Source organism: Anomaloglossus baeobatrachus, chromosome 8 (genome assembly GCF_048569485.1).
Source record: "Anomaloglossus baeobatrachus isolate aAnoBae1 chromosome 8, aAnoBae1.hap1, whole genome shotgun sequence".
In the NCBI taxonomy this organism is placed as follows: Eukaryota; Metazoa; Chordata; class Amphibia; order Anura; family Aromobatidae; genus Anomaloglossus; species Anomaloglossus baeobatrachus.
In genome coordinates this window covers 97,641,055-97,663,819 of record NC_134360.1, presented here as the reverse complement: position 1 = coordinate 97,663,819, position 22,765 = coordinate 97,641,055, and the positions used below count along the sequence as shown (strand labels likewise).

Sequence of the window (22,765 nt, the reverse complement as noted above, 5' to 3'; positions counted from 1 at the left end):
GAGTAATACGATATTTCAAAGGAACTAGCAACGTTAAACTGAAATTACCTACAAGTGATAAATACACTTTAACTGGATACATTGATGCAGACTGGGCTGGAGATCCAACTGACAGAAAATCTACCAGTGGCTATCTTTTCCTTCTCTAAGGTGAACCAATTAGTTGGACTAGTAAAAAACAAACAATCTATAGTAACGCTGTCATCAACAGAAGCAGCATATGTTGCAGCAGCACATGTGAGTCAAGAAGTTCTATGGTTAAGTGTTACGAGGGGGACCCGGGGAAGCGTGCCAAGATGGGGAATGGACAGCTTCCGCCGGTCAAGGTCCACTGTGCGGTGTAAGGGACCGCTGCTATGGTGGGTGAAGAGTGAGCGGGTTGCTGCTAGCGATCGTCTGGAATGTCACAGACGATCTATGTACACCGGTCTGCCCTAACCCGTGTGGGTTGTATGGCAGGGATCACACGGCTCGGTGTACCTGTTGCACGGGGAAGCACAGAGGTGCCCACGCACGTGTGCCAGTGGAAGTCACGAGAATATGGCACGAGGGTAGCACAGAGGTGCCCACGCACGTGTGCTTTCAATAACCAGGTGAGTCCAGTGGAGACTCGAGGAGCTCACCTGGGACAGGAACACGGCCTGTAGAAGGAGCTACTGCCGGAGCAGCAAGGCAGGGACACGGCCTGCAAACCAGGTGCTGCCTAAGCAGCAAGGGCCAAGCCCACAGAAGAAGATAATGCCTGAGCAGTGGCGTGGCAGCACGCTGCCAGACATCCAAACATAGAAGGACGGTCGCGCGCCGCCATGATGGCAGGAGGAGCTTTTAAGGAGGTGTAGCTCCAGCCAAGGGCGGGCGCGAGGCGGAGATGATGGACTTGACCCAATCAGGATCCACGACATCCCAGCCTGGCCAGTCAGGATTCACCACGTCACCAGCCTTGTCATCAAGCCGTGTGACGTCAGTGGGCGAATCAGAATCCACCAAGCATAGCACATGCTCACTCTCCTGCCTCTGGGAAATAGAGGCGGGATCCTCGGTCTCACAATGTGTAGAGATAACGGGAGTCTCACTGCTTCCCTGAGCAGTAAACCTCTGCACATTGTGCAACCTCACAGACCTTCGAGGCTGCTGAGCAGGAGGAGCTGTGGCAGGCAAGGAATGGGAGACCGCCTCATTTCTTGTAACAGGAGTACCACTAGGTGTCACCCTTGTGCTGCCTCTCTGAGGAGGTTTCTCCTGCACTCTGCGCAGTCTGGCAGACCTTCGGCGCTGCGGAGCAGGAGGGCTCGTGGCAGGCAAGGAGACTGTCTCATTCCTTGCCACAGGAGAGCCACGAGGTGTAACAGTTAAGGCAATTGCTAATTAAATCAGGGCAATCAAGGATGTCTTGTTCTTGCTCAGATGGAAAGAGTTAACCCAAGAACCAAGCACAATGATTTGAAGTATCATTTCTTGAGGGATCACCAGGAACAAGGAATCCTGAAAATAGAATCTTGTCCAACTGAAGATATGACAGCAGATATTTTCACAAAGGCATTGAATGCTGAAAGACATCAGAGACTAATGAAAAAATGAAGCTTAACGGAATAAGTTCTTACTGTTGAGAAAGGGTGTTGGTATATGCAACAGTTGAGGACTTGTTCGTGTGAAGGAGGACTTTATGCTGATCTGACAGTAGATGGCGAAGTTGTGTTACTTTTCTCACTCACTCAATTGTACAGGTCCTTGTACTGTACTTCCTGTTTCCTCCTTCCTTTTGCAGTGCTGCATGGCAATGCACATATACCTCATGTTCTGAGAAGTAAAAGCTTGTTTATCCCATATAATCTACTCAGTGAAGTTTCTTCTGCGACTGGAAGCTAGAAGCTGTGCAACACCCTTTATAAACTCTTAATCTGTGGGTGTTTCCTGAGGTATTCTCTCACAGCTTGTAGAGTTTAATTCCATACCAGGCCCTTTTACTGGTAAGGTATTCCTGGAATTTCGGTCTCCCTTTGAAGTGTATTAGGGACTCATTGACACAGATTTCCTTTTGGGAATGTACACTTAAGCAAATTTGTTGCTGATACAATCAATAACCAGCAGAAATTTGAAACGTTGGTCAAAATTGGGGTCATTATGATTGAAATGAAGGAGTTTGGGAATGCCCTCAAAACATTTACAGGTCATAGCCATGCGGATAACTGGCGTGTTATATAAACAACACTCTAATATTACCAAAGTTATGGCTTCTTCACTATGAACTTGTAAAGAACAGGGCCCTATAACTTCATAATTTCTACTACATCTACGGGAGTCCAGTTAGAAAATGATTAAGTGGAATTTTGGGTCAAAAATTGTTGGGTATACAAATTTGTTTTTTCAACCATGAGGTGTTTCTCAGAGAAAAAGACTTTGAAAAAGTCTAAATCTTTGAGGCCAGCAGTGTCAAATTGGATTCCTGATTGGGCAACAAATTCAGCAATCTGTGGCCCACTATCTCTGGGGGGGTGAGGGTGAGGTCAATAGGGAGTTTCAAGGGGTGGGTTTAGGGTCGATAAAGCTGGGCACTAGCTCATTTGTTGTCCTGGAGTGTCTGCGTGGGGATTCAGTATCACTGGAGGAAGAATAGAAGTTTGAGGAATTAAGGAAAGTGGGATCCTCTCCCTGGTCTTTCGCATCACTCTCCCATACAGCTTCTTCTTGTGCAAAGTGCGCTGTCTTGTTGACCGATGCAGATTGACACCATCTGCAGCAAGATGATGCTGCAGGTCTTTGGAGGTGGTCTGTGGATTGTCCTTGACTGTTCTCACCATTCGTCTTCTCTGCCTTTCTAATATTTTTCTTGGCCTGCCACTTCTGGGCTTAACAAGAACTGTACCTGTGCTCTTCCATTTCCTTATTATGTTCCTCACAGTGGAAACTGACAGTTTAAATCTCTGAGACAACTTTTTGTATCCTTCCCCTGAACAACTATGTTGAATAATCTTTGTTTTCAGATCATTTGAGAGTTGTTTTGAGGAGCCCATGATGCCACTCTTCATAGGAGATTCAAATAGGAGAACAACTTGCAAGTGGCCACCTTAAATACCTTTTCTCATGATTGGATACCCCTGCCTATGAAGTTCAAAGCTCAATGAGGTTACAAAACCAATTTAGTGCTTTAGTAAGTCAGTAAAAAGTAGTTAGGAGTGTTCAAATCAAGAAATTGATAAGGGTGCCCATACTTTTGCATCGGTCAAATTTTGTTTAAATGCGGATTGCACATTTTCTGTTAGTACAATAAACCTCATTTCAATCTAGAAATATTACTGAGTCCATCAGTTATTAGATATATGAAACTGAAATAGCTGTTGCAAAAACCCAAATTGTTGTAAAGAAAAAAGGTTAACATTAATAGGGGTGCCCAAACTTTTTCATATGACTGTATGTAGACCTATCAACTCATGTAAATTATTTTCTAACACTAACCCTGACTTTATTCAGTAAAAAATACTGTAGAAGGCGATGATTACTACAGTATATTTTTACAGTCGATAATCTAGCCCTATAAACTAATGTATATTATTTTTAACACTAACCTTGAGTTTATTCAGTAAAAATGCTGTAGTAGATAACTGTTGCTAAAGTAAACTCTTAAGCGGGGTTTACACACTATGATATCGTTAATGAATTATCGTCGGGGTCACGTTGTTTGTGACGCACATCCGGCGTCATTAACGATATCACAGTGTGTGACACTTATGAGCGACCTTAAACGATCGCAAAAGCGGTCAAAATCGTTTGCCACGGAGAGGTCGTCCTGAAACAAAAAATCGTTTGTTTTTTTTAGCAATGTTGTTCCTCGTTCCTACGGCACCACACATCGCTGTGTGTGACACCGCAGGAGCGACGAACATCTCCTTACCTGCCTCCACCGGCAATGAGGAAGGAAGGAGGTGGGCGAGATGTTAAGTCTCGATCATCTCCGCCCCTCCGCTTCTAGTGGACGCCTGCCGTGTGACGTCGCTGTGAAGCCGCACGAACCGCCCCCTTAGAAAGGAGGCGGTTTGCCGGCCAGAGCGACGTCGCAGAGCAGGTATGTGCGTGTGACGCTGCCGTAGCGATAATGTTCGCTATGGCAGCGATCACACAATATCACACGTATGACGGGGGCGGGTGCTATCGCGCTCGAGATCACTAGCCGATGCTAGCGCTGTTGCAGCATGTAAACCCCGCTTTACAGTCCAGATGTTGATCATTGATGGGCGTCACTGATGAGCGTCCAATAGTTGCAGGATGCACACATGTAGGTAGTGCAAAATGGGGGCAAAAAACAGGTAGGAAAAATAAAAAGTCCTTGGTCAAACCGAGCATGGATGATGATCAGTGATGTGCGTCACTGATCAGAGTCACAGAGCATGCAGAACACAACTATGGATGTTGTGCAAAAGGGGGGAAAATGAAAAGTGAAAAAAAGTCCTAAGCCAAAAGTTACCTCAGATGTAGAAGAGTCGGGATTATATTTGACGTCGCGGTGTGGATTACATCAGACCTGCTGGGGTGTTTGGGGGGGTTAATAAATTGGAGAAAAAGGATGTTTTTTTAAATAAAGGATTTTCTTTGCGCTTATTTCTTTTGACTTACAGGGTTAGTAAAGGGTGGGTCTTATAGACTCCTACCCATTTCTAACACAGGGCTTCATGGCAGGTATGATTTTTTTTGACAGATCACAGCTGTCTTAACCTCTTATTACCCATATCGCCACCACACCAGGACAATTGAGATGAGCTGGGTAAAGCCTTGGATGCAGAGCATCTAATAGATGTTCCAATTCTAGGGTGGCTGCATGCTGCAATTCTTAGGATTAGGAGGGCCCATTAACCATGGATCTTCCCAGCCTGAGAATACCAGCTCCCAGCTGTCCATTTTTTCCTCACTGGGTTTTAAAATTGGGGGGGTCTCACAATATTTTTAAAAGTTATTTATTTAAATAATTTAAAAAAGTGCATTGGGTCCTTCATACTTTGATACACAGCCAAGATAACAAACACATCTGGGGGCTGCAGCCTGTAGCTGTCTGCTTTATCAATGCTGGATCTCAAAATTTGGGGCACCCTATGCCATTTTTTCCAATTATTTCTTTATTTTTACACCTCACTTCGGAGAACTATGAGGCAGATTACAATGGGACAGAAGGAGGATGGGACAATGCATCACCGTTAATTTGACTTGGTTTGAAGGAATATCAAGTACACTTAGGGGTACTTTGCATGCTGCGACATCGCAAGCCGATTTTGCGATGCCGAGCGCGATAGTCCCCGCCCCCGTCGCAGCTGCGATATCCTTGTGATAGCTGCCGTAGCGAACATTATCGCTACGGCAGCTTCACATGGACTCACCTGTCCTGGGACGTCGCTCTGGCCGGCGACCCGCCTCCTTATTAAGGGGGCGGGTCGTGCGGCGTCACAGCGACGTCACACGGCAGGCGGCCAATAGGAGCGGAGGGGCGGAGATGAGCGGGATGTAAACATCCCGCCCACCTCCTTCCTTCCGCATATCCTACGGAAGCCGCGGTGACGCCGGTAGGAGATGTTCCTCGCTCCTGTGACTTCACACACAGCGATGTGTGCTGCCGCAGGAGCGAGGAACAACATCGGACCGTCGCGTCAGCGTAATTATGGATTACGCCGACGCTGCACCGATGATACGATTACGACGCTTTTGCGCTCGTTAATCGTATCATCGAGCCTTTACACACTACGATGTCGCATGCGATGCCAGAAGTACGTCATTTTCAATTTGACCCCACCGACATCGCACCTGCGATATCGTAGTGTGCAAAGCCCGCCTTAGGAAAATGTGTACCTATGGTCCTCTATCTGCCTACCTTGTAGAGAAACTAACAAATTTGATATGGATTGACCATGGACTTTATCAGAGGAAACTTTAGGATATGATACAATTCTGCATATCTGAGTATACAGAATTGGGATTCTACCCCAAAGCCTACAGCTGCCACTTTATTCATATTCACCTACCTGATCTGATATTTCTCCCAGCTTGGGAAGAGCTGTATGATAATTATATACCGGGACTCTACATTTTGATATGAAACTGTCTGGCATCTCAAAGTCCTATATGATTAAAGGACACATAAAAAAAGTCTCATATAAGTTCATGGTATTTATGTTTGTTAAGATGAACTTCTCTTGTAGTATATGATTATGCCCTTTGTATTACTTGGTCTAAGGGGGTTCATCTGATATGTCTTAGACTAGCACCCTTCTTTTGGTATATTTAGATATAGGGCTAACTAGAGCAAGGAAGGGAGAGCCACCGTGGAGCAGGGGACCTGCATAACAGTAGGGGTGCCTCCGCTGGCAGGCAGGATCTATGGTAGATTGTTATAGGGGAATATAGTACTCCCACTCATAACATACAATTTGTTCTATGTGTGGCATATTTTAACATTGTGTGTCATAATTTGGTTGGGATGCTTTTTTGTAATAAATAAAGAATATTTTATATTTTAATAATTGGGGTAAAAAAAATTCTAACACGCTTTTTTGATGGCCCTGTGGCAATATCTTATATAGTTGTAATATGGGGGACCCTATGCCATTTTTTCCAATTATTTCTTTATTTTTACACTCCACTTTGGGGACCCAGATAGGTACTGTGAGGGCAACCAATCACAAATGCTGGCACAGAGGGTGGGTAAGGAAAGCAGGATTGCAACCACTTACAGACACTGTTACCGAGGGTGGGTAGGGGAAGCAGTGAATATTCATGATCGGACCAGGAAGAAGTGTTACAGCGGGGGAAATTCAGTAAGTGTTATTCTCCTGCTTTAATCTCTGTAATACTCTTGTAGCACCCCTGAAGCCATCAGGGAGCTAAAAAGTACTGCATCCCCAACAGGATGCAGGGCCTACCCCCTAGGAAGCCAAAAGACTGGTGCCAGTAACAACCAAACACTCCAGAAAATCCCTGTTTTTCCCCAATTATCTCCCATAGAATGGACCAATGAATGGCCGCCTAGAGATGGAGCCAATCCAGTCCACTAGACAACCAGGTGGGAGGGCCAGACAGAGGAGAGTCAGACAGTGGAGAAGAGACACAGTGGTAGTAGTAGACGAGAGGAGTGTGTCTGTAACAGTGAAAGTCAGCAGACAGACTGACCGGAGTGAACAGTGACCTGAGGGCCCAGGTGGTTATTTGCTGGTGGAGTACAGTGGAGTATTCCCGGAACTATGCACCAACGGGGTACAGGCAAAAGCTCCAGGCAGACCTGATAAAATCTGCACAGTCAGGGGACCATCAAGGACCTCACTGACCTTAAAGTTCGGGACACAGTAGCAACGGGAAAAAGGGGACAGGACTAGAGACTCCAACCCCACAGAGTTCACGCTACCGTCATACGGACTTCTGTAGAAGACAACAAGGAGGGGACCCCAGCCGCTCTACGCCACGAGGACCTGTTACACCTCGTGGCTCTCCTGTGGCAAGGAATGAGACAGTCTCCTTGCCTGCCACGAGCGCTCCTGCTCCGCAGCGCCGAAGGTCTGCCAGACTGCAGGAGAAACCTCCTCAGAGAGGCAGCACAAGGGTGACACCTAGTGGTACTCCTGTTGCAAGAAATGAGGCGGTCTCCCATTCCTTGCCTGCCACAGCTCCTCCTGCTCAGCAGCCTCGAAGGTCTGTGAGGTTGCGCAATGTGCAGAGATTTGCTGCTCAGGGAAGCAGTGAGACTCCCGTTATCTCTACACATTGTGAGACCGAGGATCCCGCCTCTATTTCCCAGAGGCAGGAGGGTGAGCATGTGCTATGCTTGGTGGATCCTGATTCGCCCACTGACGTCACACGGCTTGATGACAAGGCTGGTGACGTGGTGAATCCTGACTGGCCAGGCTGGGATGTCGTGGATCCTGATTGGGTCAAGTCCGTCATCTCCGCCTCGCGCCCGCCCTTGGCTGGAGCTACACCTCCTTAAAAGCTCCTCCTGCCATCATGGCGGCGCGCGACCGTCCTTCTATGTTTGGATGTCTGGCAGCGTGCTGCCACGCCACTGCTCAGGCATTATCTTCCTCTGTGGGCTTGGCCCTTGCTGCTTAGGCAGCACCTGGTTTGCAGGCCGTGTCCCTGCCTTGCTGCTCCGGCAGTAGCTCCTTCTACAGGCTGTGTTCCTGTCCCAGGTGAGCTCCTCGAGTCTCCACTGGACTCACCTGGTTATTGAAAGCACACGTGCGTGGGCACCTCTGTGCTACCCTCGTGCCATATTCTCGTGACTTCCACTGGCACACGTGCGTGGGCACCTCTGTGCTTCCCCGTGCAACAGGTACACCGAGCCGTGTGATCCCTGCCATACAACCCACACGGGTTAGGGCAGACCGGTGTACATAGATCGTCTGTGACATTCCAGACGATCGCTAGCAGCAACCCGCTCACTCTTCACCCACCATAGCAGCGGTCCCTTACACCGCACAGTGGACCTTGACCGGCGGAAGCTGTCCATTCCCCATCTTGGCACGCTTCCCCGGGTCCCCCTCGTAACAAGGACCCATCAACCAAAGACAGGTGCTGAGGAAAGAAGACACCAGGTCACTAAACCGGCACTGGAAAAAAGGGGACCTGCGGTTAAGACCAGCCAGCCTTGGATGACCAGTTACCAGCTTGCGGTGAGTAAAAAGAACCAGTTACACTGAAACTCTTGTTGTGGGCTACCTTCTTTCAACACCCATCTACCACACCTATCCTCTGGGGCCTGGCTCTGCTAACAGAGGGCCCAACATCCAGGCTGCCACTAACACCAGCCCCAGAAGTTAACATTGTGCAGTGGCGGCTCCATCCCAATAGTCGCAAAACTGCAAGTGGCGTCACGTCTAAACTTTATTCAACAATCCCCTGTAAATAATTCCCCTTTTCAAAAAGCACCCAGGGCACAGAACCAGGTAACAGCCAACAAAGTGACATTCCCCAGTTATACACTGCCCGGGACAGAGTACCACATAACCCTGGGTGACACAGCTTTTTCTTGGCGTCACAAACAGGATTAAACTGGACTCGGCCAAATCGGGTGACGTGTGCCTTTATAGACTGTGTTTTATGGACTGTGTTTTACTGCTTTAAAAACCGCCGCCATTTTGGTGTAAAAAGTAACTGCGCCACAGCAGCGAGAAAGGCGCAAAAAGAAAGCAGTGCCCCTTGGGAGTGTCCAGTATGTAAAACAAAACTGTAAGCAGGGAGCCCGGAGGCCCTGCCACAGAATGCCTCCAGGACTGTACCAAGCAACAACATGTCTGCACGGGGAGAGCATGCAAGCGCACCACGTCACCCAGGGACCTTGACCGCGGAGAGGCTCAAGGCAGAGATCCAACGGCTGTGCTGGACCATGCGTGCGGAACACTTGCAGCGTATCGAGGAGTGGAAGGCGGAGATGATGGGAGTGGTGGCAGCCATGCAGGCCCAAGAGAGTGGAGCGCGTCTTGACCAGGCTGCACTGACCCAGATACCGGGATCCATCCTTGACCAGGCTGCATCACCGCCAGAGCCAGTGAGACGTGAAGTGGTCCCATCACCTTCTCTCCCGGAGACGGACCAAGTGGTACAGACATCCCCGGCCAGCTCTGACCTGGCCGCATCACCTTTTCCGCTGGAGAAGTATCAAGTTGCACCATCTGACCCAGTGACGATAGCCCAGGCTACGGCGTCATCGGGAGCCACGGAGGAGGCCGCCGCATGTGCTGATGATCATCCCCAGGTACTGTGCCCAGTCGCTGTCGGGGACCCGGCAGCCAGCTACCCTGAAACAGGTAGCAGGAAGTCAGCAATTGTTACCTGGGAGCGGGCCCGTGTTGAGGAAGACACCCACGGGGGGTGGCAGGCCGTCATCACCAAGCTGGCCCAGGAGCAGGAACAGCAGGAAGCCAGGCGGGTGCAGATGTAATAACCTGCAGGTAACGGGATACGCAAGGACTGCACGGAACCACGGGGGTTAATCAATGCAAATTTAATAACATATTGCACAACACAGGTGGGGGAATAGTGCGGGAACGGAGGGAGAGAAAAGCGGGAAGGTGCACAGCAGTAGATATAATGTAATATACATACAATCACTTTGAATAGCTTGTCAAGGGTGGGAAGCCTCATATTGTACTCCTAAAAGCAAAACACAAAAATCCTTATTAAACAAAATAAAACGTAGAGTCCTTGTTATCTTACTTGTATAACACAGTGCAGAGTCTTTTCCTATCTGTCCCTAACTAAAAGTAGTGTGCACACTTAACTGCATGTTTCAGCGTGGGGTACCTCGTCACCGTTGGGGCCCGTATTCCGCCGCAGACACCTCTAAAGTTCAGTCTTTGTCCCGGATCTGTAATTTGCCCGTGCTGTCTGGCTCCTCGCTCCACATCCAGCCTTTCTTAGATCTGTGTCTTGGGGAGATGTCACGCAACACTCAGGTACTTGGACCTTGTTCAGCAGGGCAGAATGCAGCCTTGCCTTCTTCAGCACGTCCGAACACACACACCTCAGCATACACAGCTACCAAACAAAAACAGCTCCTCCTCACATCCTGTTCAGGACTGTACCAAGTAAATCAAGCAGCAGGGGGTTTGTGCCCGCTGTTCTTTGTTTTGACAGCAGGTGGCAGCATAACAAGGAAAAGTCCACAGTCTTCTAACCTATATATGTAAATGTTAACAGGTCTTACACAGACAGAGGCCAGGGACCTCCAGAAGAACCAGCGCCTGTGGCTTGCCAGCTACTGGGCCCAGGGCCTGCTGTACCAGAGAGTGGTGGAGTGCTTCAGCATCAAAAGGGCATAGGGTTTCATTGCGGAGCCTGGCTTGAAGGAGGGAGTCTTCATCTCCCACCGGGATGTGAGACCCCATCTCCCCAGAGGACACCCTGACTGGGATCTGCATGTGGGTGACAAAGTTGCCTACACCTGGCACTATAGAGAGTGGGGCTGGTACGCCCTAGATGTGGAGGTCATTGCAGAAAAGCGAGCCCTCACTCCCACTTTAGCACCAGTTCCCCAGCTGCCACCAGGAGGCAGTGCAGGTGCATGGGGCCAGTGTACTCAGACTGTGAATGCTGATCCCAGGAGGTCAAGTGAACCAGATGGCCCCTTTCCAACACCCTGGTAGCTAGCACCTGCTGAGCTACACAAATGTTTATTGTTTTCTTTGTTGACTGTTCCGGATAAATGTGTGCTGAAAATGTTACAAAGTTGCATTTAACCAGTTTCATTTGATATAAAAATGAACTCAGGCTGCAGGACTGGCAGCAACCAAAAACTTTACCTGTAAAATAGTTGCACCAGTTGTGTATCACCAGAGTACAACCTAACCAGTGGACCCTGTTTAACACCACCACAAAGGAGAGGAAGATTGGAGGAAAGGTCTGCGGTAGAGTAGGCCGAGACCTTGTCCCCAAGGAGACCGGTAACCTTCCTCCTAGAGGGTTCTGGGACCAGAACCTTTTGTGGTGGGTGAACGGAGAGGGGTACTCCAGTTGTAACGTTAAAGCCTGAACCTCCCCTGCATGGGAAGAATGTTTAAATGTTATGTTCAAAAATGCAAAAGAAAAAAAAGTGTAACCTGTATCACTTGCAGCCCGAGGATGTGCTGGAATTAACCAAGGGGGAATTTAGCGCCCCTGAAGCTATCAGGGAGCTACAAGGTACTGCATCCCCACCAGGATGCAGGGCCTACCCCCTAGGAACCCAGATGACCAGTGCCGATAACAACCAAACACTCCAGAAAATCCCTGTTTTTCACCAATTATCCCCAATAGATTGGTACCAGGCTAGGGTTGGACCAATGGATGGCCGCCTAGAGGTGGAGCCAATCTAGTCCACTAGACAACCAGGTGGGAGAGGCAGACAGAGGAGAGTCAGACAGTGGAGAAGAGACACAGTGGTAGTAGTAGTCGAGAGGAGTGTGTCTGTGACAGTGAAAGTGAGCAGACGGACTGATCGGAGTGAACACAGTGACCTGAGGGTCCAGGTGGTTAGTTGACGGTGGAGTACAGTGGAGTACTACCGGAACTACGCACCAACAGGGTACAGAATCCTAGGTCAGGCAAAAGCTCCAGGCAGACCTGATAAAATCTGCACAGTGAGGGTACCATCAAGGACCTCACTGACCTTAAGGTTCGGGACACAGTAGCAACAGGAAAATCGGGGACAGGACCAGAGACTCTAGCCCCACAGGGTTAAAGCTACTGTCATACGGACATCTGTAGAAGACAACCTAGAGGGGACCCCCAGCCGCTCTACGCCACGGGGACCCACCAACCAAAGACAGGTGCAGAGGAAAGAAGACACCAGGTCACTAAACCGGCACTGGAAAAAAGGGGACCTGCGGTTAAAACCAGCCAGCCTCGGTGACCAATTACCAGCTTGCAGTGAGTAAAAAGAACCAGTTACACTGAAACTCCTGTTGTGGCCTACCTTCTTTCAATACCCATCTACCACACCTATCCTCTGGGGCCTGGCTCTGCTAGCTGAGGGCCCAACATCCAGGCTGCCATTAACACCAGCCCCAGAAGTGAACATTGTGCATTGGCGGCTCCATCCCTATAGCCGCAAAACCGCAAGTGGCGTCACGTCTAAACTTTATTCAACAATCCCCTGTAAATAATTCCCCTTTTCAAAAAGCACCCAGGGCATGGAACCGGGCAACAGCCACTATAGTGACATTCCGCAATTGTACACTGCCCGGGACCGAGTACCCCATAACCCTGGGAGACACACTGTGACAATATTATTCCCAGAAACTAAAAATGTCTGCTAGAAATGCATCAAGGCATCTTCCCCAAGCTGTTCCCATTCAGTTTCAGCAATTTTTATCCATTGCAGCAGTTTTACAGCCCTCCCAGACCTACCTCCATGGTCCTCCAGAAAATTATTTGAGTTTCCCATTGACTTGTATTAGGTATGAATAATAGAAACTATTTGGCACGAAGAATCCAAACCCGAATATTCGCCCAATTCAATTAATGAGGGTAGACAGATTTAGGGTTTGAAAAGTACAAATGTTTCCATTTTATTTCTTAATTTCAGGGATTTTTTTTAAATTCAGAGCATACTGACCTGAGCAGGATATTACCATAAAGTTCATGAAAAAAATACTAGACTAGGTAAAGATATTGTTACGTAAAGTGACACATGGCAGATTTGGACCTGCCTCCTAATGTCCAAAATAAGCCAGGTCATTAAGGGGTAAGTCACTGACTTTTTGTTGTGTTTTGGTGCATTCATCATTCTATACATATGTTAAAAATACATACAAGTCTAATTTGTTTATTTGTTTCTTTCTTGCCTTGACAGGTTTAGAAATATATTCACTTATCCGGTAATTTCAGCAGGAAGCTTTGGTCTGTCTTGTGATTACAAAAAATTTCTTACTCGCATTTTAATCCCAGCCAGAAAAATAACATACTTTTTTAATAAGTTTTGGAAATTTAGGCACGTAAGCAAGCCAGTTTGGAATTCTGTATACATATACAAAAGAATCAGTCACACAGAATCCTGCTACTGGTAAGCAAAAAAACTGAACAAAAGAATTTATTAGTAAAAAATGCTGTATGGTCACAAATATAAGCCATTATTAGTATTTGTAGCGCCTGCCACACATATTTTTCAGTACATTTAAAGAAAATCTGTCATGTGATTTTGTAGTACAATACTAATATTATCTTTATATAGGGCTTAAGGAGACCTTTCAGGATCAGTAACTTTTATTGCTGTATGTTATGTTGTTATCTTATTTTAAGCTCCATAGAATTCAGTGTGATGTAGTAGCTAGTCAAGCATATGTAACTACAAACTGCATATTCATTGCTCCTTCCCACCTCTCTGTGCTGGCATCAATGATAGTAAATCTGAACTGAATTTGCACTGCTGTCTCCACCCATACTCACTTCCACCTCTCAGAAGTGATTGTGAATGCACTGAGAGGAAGGAGCAGTGAATATGCAGTTTGTATTTACATATTCTTGACCAGCCACTACTCGCACTGAATTCTATGGAACTTAAAATAAGATAACAAGACAATGTATGGTGTGGCGCCCTGGACAAGCCAGGTCGTCACAGGTACTGCAACAACACACCCCACACCCCGAGATAGGCACACCAGTCACACACAAATCCTTGTTGCCTCCCTCCAGGGGCTGATGTCCACACCAGGTGGGCTGGAGCCAGGTGGTTGGCCCCACCCACTGAGGAGTTCACAGTCCTGGAGGCGGGAAAAGAAGTCAGTTGAGATCTGAGTAGGAGTCAGGAGAGGAGTGAAGTAGTGGTAGAGGAGCAGACTGACTGTGTCCGGGTACGTGGCCCGGGCACCAAGAGCAAGGTTGGCAGATGGTGGTGGCCGTCTGCAGGAGAGGCCGATTGACGCGGAACCGTAGGACCGGGGACAGGTGGTGGCCCGCCGGTACCGAACCGGGGAGCGAAGAGAGACCAGCACAAATCGGCAGGGCTTACGGACCCCGACCAGGCTTGGAGTCGCCGTTAAACTGGTCAAATCAGTTAGCGACCGGAACCTCCGGGGTTTCCTAGCAGCAAAGACCCGACTGAAGACAACCGTCCAAACCAAGAACTGGAAATACAGCTACCGCCACAGCTAGAATTCCCAGGGCCAGAGCCTGCGGGCAAAAGGGGCTCCTCCGGCACCTATCCAAGCTGGGGAGCGGGTTACCAGTGGGAAGCCATTGGGACCGAAGATACACAACAGGTGCAGGGAAAGGCAGCCACCACCAACCTTCCGGGGGTAACCACAGCAGCCGGCTGCGGGACCCGTCCATCCAGCCGTTTGTTTTACCGGAGACTGTATCCATTCTTGGCTGAGTGAGTACCACCGTGCCATCTGGCACCGCGCTGCCCCTGCGACCCTGCACCTCGCCAACCCTGCCTCCCCGTCACCTCACCGAGCCCCGGGACCACCAACCCCCCTACCCATGGTGGGGAGAGAACCATCTCGGCTGCTCCCTGTCATCGCTTCCGGGATCCCCGTCCAGAGCAGCGGTGGTTTCCCAACCTCACCACAAACCGTGGGTGGCATCACGGACCAACTCCCCAAACCCAAACTACCCCCTTTCACTCACGGCCCACCGCTCGAGCCACCGAGCAGTAGCAGCAGCAGTGCCGGACCAGAGCGTGATGAGCGCTGCGCTCTCCCTGCCCGCGACATCAGCAATAAAAGTCACTGACCCTGAAAGGTCTCCATAAGCCCTATTTAAAGATAACATTAGTATTGTACTACAAAATCACCTGACATATTCCCTTTAAGTAAAACATCAGATGGAAACTAACCCTTGTGTGTAATATGAACATTTTGCCCTGACTATTGCATCAGTTGTTTTGCTGGATGGAATTGGTACAGAGGTGGAATCACTACATTGTTCAATATAACGTTACAGGTTTGGACAAGTACCTGGGAGTAAATTGTGAAAAAGCTCCATGGCATCAATTTTGTAATGAGATTCTTTGAGTTGCTTTAGATTAAAAATATTGAGGCTGAGGCTTCAGATATGCAGTGCTCAGCATAAATGAATATCTCCCTGTAAAATTTAACATTTTAATCAATATCTCACTGACTTCAAGAACAATTTCCAAAATTCTCTTCTTTGATTGACAGCTAAGGCTTTATAAAGTCAGAGAGGGGTGGAGATAGATAGAAACAAGCAGATGGGAAGGTGAATTGAAATGTTTTGCCCTGCCATGATGCACGAGCACCTGTACTTGGTTTGAACAGTCATTCTGTGTTGACAGAGTCCCTTTAAAAGCCACCATGCAATCCCTAAATCACCTTTTCCAGATAGGTAAATAGATTATTATTCTTATTAAAAATTAGTGTGCCCTTTGCTTTATCCAAAATGCTTGAAAGTGGTTATGCATTGCTATACAGTAAATGTTTAATGTTTAACATTATAGTGACACATTACTTCTCCACTAACATTCACATTAAGTACTGACTGTAAAGTTAAAAGACTACTCCAGTGATTTTTTTTTTTACATTTTTCCTATTAATAGAAATGATGTGCATATGTTTAATGAGTACAGTAATACATTCGGTAGGCGCCATCTTCTGCTGACCTGAGTGGCACTCTGATCTGTTCCAGCGTCACGTGACTGCATTTCTGCCCTTTCCAAATCACACAGTGTCTGCTGTGATGCAAGTCTATGAGACTCCGAATGAGACTACAGAGCATTGAGCAAATAACCACCACCTCATAGGTTACAAATGTAGTCACATGATGCCGGTGTGGACAGGAGCTCCGCTGAAAACGGCAAAAGACAATGACTGGTGATTATGTACCTGCATGCATTACATATATTTGCTATCAAAGGGAGAAAAAAAAAACATAATTGGAACAGTCCCTTAAAACACCTATTTTTACCACCTTAGGCCAGTCTCACACACCAGTTTTTTTCTCATATGTGAAGAATGGTCTGCATTTCTTTCCAGTGTGCTGGACCTATTTATGGTCCTTGTGACAAGTTTTAAAATCCTTCTTAAATCTGTTTTTCTTATATGAAGAAAAAAAATTCTTACCTTCTTCTAGCCATTAAAGAGTAAAATATGAAAAGCAGAATGATGACATTGGTGTGCTATCTATTTTTTTTCCACTGGGCTATTGACTTGATTTAAAAGGTATGGTCCCAGACATTAATCAAAGCAGGACATACAGTTGAAACCAGAAGATAACATACAGTATCTAAAAAGACACATCTGCATGTTTTTCACACTATCTGACATGAAATCAGAATTAACCTTACTTGTTTTAGGCCAGTTACGATTACCAAAATCTAATATATAAAGCTGAGTGAATGTGTGTGTGTGTCCGCTAAAGGAATCCGCACCTCGTACAATCACGAAATTTTGCACAGACACCCCATTTGACTCAGGGAATGTCATAGACTATGCTTTCAGGGAAAAAAATTTAACCCTGCGCTTTACAGTTATTTGCCAAAAACCTGCTTACATGAAAGACAATGGAGCTGGGAGCTACAGGTCATTAATAGGAGCTCTGATTGGTTGCTATAGGCAGTGAAGGATATTCTTAGTATAAAGGGTGCTTTACACTCTGCGACATCGCTAATGATATATCGTCAGGGTCACGTCGTTAGTGACGCACATCCGGTGCAGTTAGCGACATCGCAGTGTGTGACACCAAGGAGCGATGATCAACTATCGCAAAAACGTCAAAAATCGTTGATCATTTACACGTCGCTCCTTTTCATAATATCGTTGGTGGTGCATGCCGCTGGTTGTTCGTCGTTCCTGCGACGTCACACATAGCTACTGTATGTGTGACGCCGCAGGAACGACGAACATCTCCTTACCTGCGTCCGGCAATGAGGAAGAAAGGAGGTGGGTGGCAAGTTCCGACCGGTCATCTCCGCCCCTCCTCTGCTATTGGTTGGCCGCTTAGTGACGGCGCAGTGACGTCGCTATGACGCCGAACGCACCTCCCACTTGAAGGAGGGATTGTTCGACGGTCACAGCGACGTCGCTGTAAAAGGTATGTGCATGTGACGCTGCCATAGCAATAATGTTCGCTACGGCAGCGATCACCAAATGTTGCACGAATGACGGGGGTGGGTGCTATCGCGCACGACATCGCTAGCTATTGCTAGTGATGTGGCAGCGTGTAAAGCACCCTTAAGAAGATTCTGTGTAATGTAATATGATTTCAGTGTAGAAAGAGGGAGACAGACAGATACAGACAGACAGAGAAAAGACAAAGACAGACAGATAGAGAGAGATAGACAGAGAGATAGACGTACAGACACAGACAGAGAGAGACAGAGAGGCAGAGACAGACAGACAGAGAAAGACTGACAGAGACAAACAGACAGAGAGACATAGAGACAGATAGAGAGAGACAGGCAGATAGAGAACAGAGACAGACAGAGAAAGAGATAAAGACAGACAGAGAAAGACAGATAGAGAGAGACAGAAAGAGAAAGAGACAGACAGAGAGGGAGAGTGAGAGAGTGGGAGAGAGACAGTAAGACAGTTACTATCCCAGGCAACGCCGGGTACTACAGCTAGTTATTTATATTTGCCAAATGCCAAAATAATGAGAGAGAGAGAATGTTTAAGGCATTTTTATTACTTTCTGCAAAGTCAAAAGTTTACATACGTTTCATTAGTATTTGGTACCATTGCTGTTAAACTGTATGACTTGGGTCAAACGTTTTGGATATCTTTCCACAAGCTTCTCACAATAGTTGGTAGGAATTTGGGCCCATTCCTCCTGACAGAACTGGTACAACTGAGCCATGTTTGTAGGTCACCTTGCTCACATCGTCCTATTCAGCTTTGCCCATAATGTTTCAATAGGATTGAGATCAGGGCTTTGTGGATGGCCACTCCAAAATATTGACTTTGTTATCATTGGACCACTTTGTAACCAGTTTGGCAGTATGCTTCGGGTCATTGTCCATTTGGAAGACCCATTTCTGCCAAATATTTAAGTTTCTGGCTGATGTTTTGAGATTTTGCTTCAGTATTGCCACATAATCTTCTTCCTCATGATGCAATCTATTTTGTAAAGTGTACCCGTCTCTTCTGCAGCAAAACAACCCCCCAACATGATGCTGTCACCCCTGTGTTTCAGAGTTGGGATTGTGTTCTTAGGTTTTAAAGCTTCTTCCTTTTTCTTCCAAATGTAACTTTGATCATTATGGCCAAACAGTTCAATTTTAGTTTTAGCACACCACAGGACTTTCCAAAAATTAAGGACTTTGTTCCGGTGTGCCTTTGCAAACATTAATCTGGCTATTTTATGTTTCCTTTGGAGCAATGGCTTCTTCCTGGCAGAGTGGCTTTTCAGTCCATGTTGATACAGTACTTGTTTCACTGAGGATAAGGACATAATCTTACCAGCTTCCGCCAGCATCTTCACAAGGTCTTTTGCTTTTGTACTTGGGTTGATTGGCACTTGTCTGACCAAAGCGCATTCCTCTTTGGTACACAGAACCCATCTCCTTCCTGATCTTGTTTGTACTTGCATATAATTGCTTGTACAGATGAACGAGGCACCTTCAGGTATCTTGAAACTGCACCCAAGTATGAACCAGACTTGTGCAAATCCACAATTCTCTTTGTGAGATTTTGGCTGATTTCTTTTGACTTTCTGATAATGCTACACAAAGAAGCAGTGTTTCACGTGTGGATTAAAATACATCCACAGGTGTGTCTCAAATTAACTCAGATGTTGCCAGTAAACCAGTAAATCAGAAGCTTCCAAAGACATGACGGGCTGTCCCATATTGTTTAAAGGCATAGTAGTCTTAGTATATGTAAACTTTTGACTTTGCAGAACATAATAAAAATGCTTTGAAATATTCTCTCTCATTATTCTGGCATTTGGCAAATATAAATAATTTAGGTTCCTAATTAACCTAAAACGGGAAAAATTTATTCTGATTTCATGTCAGATAGTGAGAAAAACCTGCAGATGTGTCTTTTTAGATAGTGTATGTAAACTTCTGGTTTCAACTGTAGCTCTGGTTTTTTTTTTGGCCGACAATTGATATGAATATAAAAAATAGGAAACATTAAAATATACATTCATTATAATAGCCCTGTGAGCTATCACTGAAAAGTAATGAATAACCCAAGTGCTAAAATACTGATGTGTGAAACCAGACCTAAGCGGGCTTTACACGCTCCGATATCGTTAATGAATTATCGTTGGGGTCACGTTGTTTGTGACGCACATCCGGCTTCATTAACGAGATCGCTGTGTGTGACATTTATGAGCGACCTTAAACGATCGTAAAAGTGGTCAAAATCGTTTGCCGCGGAGAGATCGTCCTGAAACAAAAAATCGTTTTCTGCTTATTAGCGATGTTGTTCCTCGTTCCTGCTTCACCACACATCGCTCTGTGTGACACCGCAGGAGCGACGAACATCTCCTTACCTGCCTCCACCAGCAATGCGGAAGGAAGAAGGTGGGCGGGATGTTTCGTCCCGCTCATCTCTGCCCCTCTGCTTCTATTGGACGCCTGCCGTGTGATATTGCTGTGATGCCGTACGAACCGCCCACTTAGAAAGGAGGTGGTTTGCCGGCTAGAGCGACGTCGCAGAGCAGGTATGTGCATGTGACGCTGCCGTAGTGATAATGTTTGCTATGGCAGTGATCACCACATATCGGCCATATGACGGGGGCGGGTGCTATCGCGCTCGACATCGCCAGTAAATGCTAGCGATGTCGCAGCGTGTAAAGCCCACTTTAGCGTACTGGGTTTTGAGTTTTACTCTCGTTTTTGATGCTGCATATTTTCACTTCATCAAAAAGCAGCTTTTTACAGTACAAGCAAAGCGGATGGGATTTATAGAAATCTCATGTCCACTGTCATTTTTTTTTACTCTGCGTAAACTTATCTGCGGAGCATTTTTTCCAAGCTGCAATTTCTTTTGTGGGTACGCTGAGTGTTATGTGCGGTATTTAGCAGTAGACTTGCATTACATGCGGAAAATCCACAGGTAAAAACGCAAGTGATTTTGGCGTGTTCACACAATGATAAAGCATCAAAAATGCATATATTCATTTTATTGATGCTTTAGGATGTCAACAGCAGGAAATTTCAAAAATAAAACAGCTTTATTTAGAGGGTGACACCAAACAGAGAAATAAACCACAGCATTAAAAACAAAATAAAATGCAGAGTCAAAAACGCATACAAAACGCAATTAGAAAAAGGCAGGTAAACTAAGGTGCGCAGATGGAGCAGAAATTCTACAATGTCAAAAGCTCAATGGATAACGATCCTAGGAACGTAGACTTAAGCGGGCTTTAGACGCTACGATATTGTTAATGAATTATCGTCGGGGTCACGGTGTTTGTGACGCACATCCGGCTTCATTAACGAGATCGCAGTGTGCGACACTTATGAGCGACCTTAAACGATCGCAAAAGCGGTCAAAATCGTTTGCCGCGGAGAGGTCGTCCTGAAACAAAAAAATCGTTTTCTGCTTATTAGCGAAGTTGTTCCTCGTTCCTGTGGCACCACACAGCGATGTGATACCGCAGGAGCGACGAACATCTCCTTACCTGCCTCCACCGGCAATGCGGAAGGAAGGAGGTGGGCGGGATGTTACTTTCCGTTCATGTCCGCCCCTCCGCTTCTATTGGACGCCTGCCGTGTGACGTCGCTGTGATGCTGAACGAACCGCCCCCTTAGAAAGGAGGCGGTTCGCCGGCCAGAGCGACGTCGCAGATCAGGTATGTGCATGTGACGCTGCCGTAGCGATAATGTTCGCTACGTCAGTGATCACCACATATTGGCCGTACGATGGGGGCGGGTGCTATCGCGCTCGACATCACCAGCAAATGCTAACGATGTTGCAGCGTGTAAAGCCCACTTTACTGTTATGGTTCCACTTTTTAGTTAAAATGCCTGCCTGCTTTATAGGTGAATCTGCACAGTGTGCCTTGGCTGGGACTCAATGCCCCGCTTTTAGATATACCAGTGCATCAGTGCTCTGAATGCTGGTGCCTTACATTGTCAAAGCATCCGGAGGGCACCTGCTATTTTAGCTTTACTTTCACCATTTATTGTGACATTTGTGTGTAGAACTGGATGGTTGCTTTAAAAATATTTGTGAACATTTTTTTATTAATCAGGACCCTTTACTTTTATGGCAGGTACATTAATTCCTTAGAGGTAACGGTGTCCTTTTTTACTGACGCAGTCAACTTCAGACAAACCTTGAAAGAAACTGATGTGAAACGTGTTCTAGAAAATCCTAATCGCAAAAGCAACGGTATGGAGTTAAATTTAGCAAAATGCAACTAAATATTTAAAATTCACATATTTTTGTTTCAATCATTTTAGATGTTTCCATTATTGCACATTTTTTCCCTCCACCCCTACAAAGAAATCCAACATAAGAAATAGAAAATGTTACCATATGCTTATCTTTGACATGCTATCTCATGCTGTTGCTAGTAATGATGTTGAGACATTTGCTTTGACTGATGTTTATGAAAAGCAATGTTTTCCCTATTCAGTGTGTAGATAAACCTATTTTTGTTGTACAGAGTAGTCAAAAGTCAACATTAATTGTCGTGGTACTTTTTATTTTGTGAGGTTGAGACCTTTTTTAAGTCTATCAGTGTTGTGTTACGGGGGCTCTGTACAACTCAGAAGCCCTAAATAACCATAATACACATGTATAAGCCATGAGACATTCTTGATGTTAGGGTACGGTTCCACTTGCGCACAGCTCCCGATGCGAGAGCATCAGAAGCGATATGCTAATGACCCTCTGCTGCGAGCATCAGCCGAGAATCATGTGACTGTGAAACGATCTTGCGATCACATCACACTTATGGAGAAGAGGGAGGGAGCACTTTCTTCCCATCTCCTCTGCTGCCTGTCTCTGCTTATATCACACTGCTATGGCATGAGAAATCAATCACAGATGGACACTGCCCCATAGTTTTGCACTAGAGTGAGAGCAATCTGATGTTTTATCGGATTGCATTCGTCCATGTGTGTCGCCAGGGGTTAAGGGGATACCCAGGACCGGGCCAAGGGGTCGCTTCTGGGAAGGGGATCACGGTGTCATGACCCGGTCTGTGATCTCTGGTTCCACAATAAAAAGGGGTTATGTACGTGACGCCACCCTTGGAATGTGATCAGAGATGACCACCGCTACTGCAGAACCTCCGGGGGTGATGGATGGCAGCTTGAGATGGGACGGCTCCCCACGGGTAGAGGCTTCTCCCTGGGGCAGTGTGATAGTCTATGGGGGAGTGCAAGACACGAGCACAA

The 22,765-nt window shown here is 46.6% G+C and overlaps 1 protein-coding gene across 1 annotated transcript in view; it reads left to right on the top strand.

Annotated features, from left to right (window-relative positions):
• Positions 1-22,765, top strand: part of GUCY2C (guanylate cyclase 2C) — a 686,038-nt gene that overhangs the window by 80,066 nt on the left and 583,207 nt on the right. The window contains 2 exon segments of the mRNA XM_075320892.1: positions 13,301-13,510; positions 21,634-21,752. Of these exon segments, the coding sequence (XP_075177007.1) occupies positions 13,301-13,510; positions 21,634-21,752 (329 nt within the window).